General features: G+C 49.4%; 1 protein-coding gene across 1 annotated transcript; it reads right to left on the reverse strand.

Moving 5' to 3' along the window:
• Positions 1-1,461: 1,461 nt before the first annotated feature.
• On the reverse strand, positions 1,462-2,668 carry LOC132815166 (G-box-binding factor-like; the record flags this gene model as incomplete). The annotated part of the gene is made up of 2 exons (XM_060823979.1): positions 1,462-1,548; positions 2,573-2,668. Coding segments are annotated over 2 exons (183 nt in total), but the record flags the coding sequence as incomplete, so codon positions are not given.
• Positions 2,669-4,004: the final 1,336 nt, after the last annotated feature.

A 4,004-nucleotide genomic window follows, 5' to 3' on the forward strand; every position in this document is an offset into this window, starting at 1 on the left:
CTGATTTTGCTGCTGTTGCTGATGATGCGCCTGTTGCTGATTGTGTTGCTGTTGCTGATGGTGCTGTTGTTGCTGATGGTGCTGCTGTTGCTGATGGTGCAGCTGTTGCTGATGGTGCTGCTATTGCTGATGGTGCTACTGTTGCTGATGATGCTGTTGTTGCTGTTGGCCCTTCTCTTGCTGATAATGCGGCTGTTGCTGATGGCACTGTTGTGGCTGATGACACTGCAACTGTTGCAGGTGCTGTTCTTTCGGATGGTGCTGCTGTTGCTGATGGTGTTGTGTTGCTGATGGTGCTGTTGTTGCTGATGATGTGCCTGTTGCTGATGGTGCTGTTGTTGCTGATGGTGCTGCTGTTGCTGATGATGCTGCTGTTGCTGGTGGTATTGCTATTGCTAATGGTGCTGCTGTTGCTGATGGTGCTGCTGTTGCTGATGGTATTGCTATTGCTAATGGTGCTGCTGTTGCTGATGGTTCCTCCTGTTTCTGATGGTGCTGTTGTTGCTGATGGTACTGCTATTGCTGATAATGCTGTTGTTGCTGATTGTACTGCTATTGCTGATGGTGCTGCTGTTGCAGATATTACTTCTGTTGCTTATGGTGTTGCTGTTGGTGATGGTGCTAATGTTCCTGATGGTGCTATTGTTGCTGATGGTGCTGTTGTTGCTCATGGTGCTGTTGTTGCTGAAGGTGCTGCTGTTGCTGATGGTACTGTTGTTGCTGATGGTGCTGCTGTTGCTGATGATGCTGCTGTTGCTGATGGTGCTGCTATTGCTGATGGTGCTTTTGTTACTGATGGAACTGCTGTTGCTGATGGTACTGCTATCGCTGAAAGTAATGCTGTTTCTGATGGAACTGCTGTTGCTGGTGGTGCTGCTGTTCCTGATGGTTCCTGCTGTTCCTGATGGTTCCTGCTGTTTCTGATGGTGCTGTTGTTGCTGATGTTGCTGCTGTTGCTAATGGTACTGCTGTTTGGTGGTACTGCTATTGCTGATAATGATGTTGTTGCTGATGATGCTGCTGTTGCTGATGGTGCTGCTATTGCTGATGGTGCTGCTGTTGCTGATGGGATTGCTATTGCTATTGGTGCTGCTGTTGCAGATGGTGCTGCTGTTGCTGATGGTATTGCTATTGCTAATGGTGCTGCTGTCCCTGTTGGTTCCTGCTGTTTCTGATGGTGCTGTTGTTGCTGATGGTATTGTTGTTGCTGATGGTGCTGTTGTTGCTAATGCTGCTGCTGTTGCTGATGGTGCTGTTGTTGCTGATGGTGCTGCTGTTGCTGATGGTGCTGCTGTTGCTGATGTTACTGTTGTTGCTGATGGTGCTGCTTAGCTGATGGTGCTGTTATTGCTGATGGGACTACTGTAGTCGATGTTGCTGCTGTTGCTGATGGTGCAGCAGTTGCTGATGGTGCTGCTGTTGCTGATGGTGCTGTTGTTGCTGATGGTGCTGCTGTTGCTGATGGTGCTGTTGTTGCTGATGGTGCTGCTGTTGCTGATGGTTCTGCTTTTGCTGATGGTACTGCTGTTGCTGATGATGCTGTTGTTGCTATTGGCCCTTCTCTTGCTGATAATGCGGCTGTTGTGATGGCGGTGTTGTGGCTGATGACACTGCAACTGTTGCAGGTGCTGTTCTTTCAGATGGTGCTGCTGTTGCTGATGGTATTGTTGTTGCTGATGGTGCTGTTGTTGCTAATGCTGCTGTTGTTGCTGATGGTGCTGCTGTTGCTGATGGTGCTGCTGTTGCTGATGGTGCTGCTGTTGCTGATGTTACTGTTGTTGCTGATGGTGCTGCTTAGCTGATGGTGCTGTTATTGCTGATGGGACTACTGTCGTCGATGTTGCTGCTGTTGCTGATGGTGCAGCAGTTGCTGATGGTGCTGCTGTTGCTGATGGTGCTGTTGTTGCTGATGGTACTTTTGTTGCTGATGGTGATGCTGTTACTGATGGTGCAGCTGTTGTTGATTGTGCTGCTGTTGCAGATGGTGCTCCTATTGCTGATGGTGCTGTTGTTGCTGATGGTGCTGCTGTTGCTGATGGTGCTGCTGTTGCTGATGGTGCTGTTGTTGCTGATGGTGCTGCTGTTGCTGATGGTACTTCTATTGCTGATGGTACTGTTGTTGCTGAAGGTGCTGCTGTTGCTGATTTTGCTGCTCTTGCTGATGATGCTGTTGTTGCTGATGTTGTTGAAGTTGCTGATGGTGCTGTTGTTGCTGAGGGTGCTGCTTTTGCTGATGATGCTGCTGTTGCTAATGATGCTGCTGTTGCTGATGGTATTGGTAATGCTGATGGTGCTGCTGTGGAAGATGGTGCTGCTGTTGCTGATGGTATTGCTATTGCTAATGGTGCTGCTGTTGCTGATGGTTCAACTATTGCTGATGGTTCTGCAATTGCTGATGGTCCTGCTATTACGGATGGTACTGCTGTTGCTGATGGTACTGTTGTTGCTGATGGTGCTGTTTTTGCTGATGGTGCTGCTGTTGCTGATAGTGCTGCTGTTGCTGATGGTGCTGCTGTTGCTGATGGTATTGCTGTTGCTGATGGTGCTGCTGTTGCTGATGATGTGCCTGTTGCTGATGGTGCTGTTGTTGCTGATGGTGCTGCTGTTGCTGATGATGCTGCTGTTGCTGGTGGCGCTGATTTTGCTGAAGGTGCTGCTGTTGCTGATGATACTGCTGTTGCTGATGGTGCTGTTGTTGCTGATGGTACTGCTGTTGCTGGTGGTACTGCTATTGCTGATAATGCTGTTGTTGCTGACGGTAATGATATTGCTGACGATGTTGCTGTTGCTGATAGTACTGCTATTGCTGATGGTGCGGCTGTTGCTGAATTCACTTCTGTTGCGGATGGTGTTGCTGGTGCTGATGGTGCTGTTGTTGCTGATGGTGCTGTTGTTGTTGATGGTGCTGCTGTTGCTGATGGTACTGCTGTTGCTGATGGTGCTGCTGTTGCTGATGGTGCTGTTGTTGCTGATGGTGCTGTTGTTGCTGATGGTGCAGCTGTTGCTGCTGGTGCAGCTGTTGCTGATGGTGCTGCTGTTGCTGATGATGCTGTTGTTGCTGTTGGCCCTTCTCTTGCTGATAATGCGGCTGTTGCTGATGGCGCTGTTGTGGTTGATGACACTGCAACTGTTGCAGGTGCTGTTCTTTCAGATGGTGCTGCTGTTGCTGATGGTGTTGTGTTGCTGATGGTGCTGTTGTTGCTAATGCTGCTGCTGTTGCTGATGGTGCTGTTGTTGCTGATGGTGCTGCTGTTGCTGATGATGCTGCTGTTGCTGGTGGTGCTGATTTTGCTGATGGTGCTGTTGTTGCTGATGGTGCTGCTATTGCTGATTGTGCTGCTGTTGCTGATGGTATTGCTATTGCTAATGGTGCTGCTGTCCCTGTTGGGTCCTGCTGTTTCTAATGGTGCTGTTGTTGCTGATGGTATTGTTGTTGCTGATGCTGCTGCTGTTGCTGATGGTGCTGTTGTTGCTGATGGTGCTGCTGTTGCTGATGGTGCTGCTGTTGCTGATGGTACTGCTGTTGCTGATGATGCTGTTGTTGCTATTGGCCCTTCTCTTGCTGATAATGCGGCTGTTGCTGATGGCGGTGTTGTGGCTGATGACACTGCAACTGTTGAAGGTGCTATTCTTTCAGATGGTGCTGCTGTTGCTGATGGTATTGTTGTTGCTGATGGTGTTGTTGTTGCTGATGCTGCTGCTGTTGCTGGTGGTGCTGTTGTTGCTGATGGTGCTGCTGTTGTTGTTGGTGCTGCTGTTGCTGATGTTACTGTTGTTGCTGATGGTGCTGCTTAGCTGATGGTGCTGTTATTGCTGATGGGACTACTGTCGTCGATGTTGCTGCTATTGCTGATGGTGCTGCTGTTGCTGATGATACTGCTGTTGCGGATGTAGCTGCCGTTGCTGATGGTACTGCTGCTGCTGATGGTGCTGTTGTTGCTGATGGTACTGCTGTTGCTGGTGGTACTGCTATTGCTGATAATGCTGTTGTTGCTGACGGTAAT

This window comes from Hemiscyllium ocellatum, chromosome 4 (assembly GCF_020745735.1).
Source record: "Hemiscyllium ocellatum isolate sHemOce1 chromosome 4, sHemOce1.pat.X.cur, whole genome shotgun sequence".
Lineage (NCBI taxonomy): Eukaryota > Metazoa > Chordata > Chondrichthyes > Orectolobiformes > Hemiscylliidae > Hemiscyllium > Hemiscyllium ocellatum.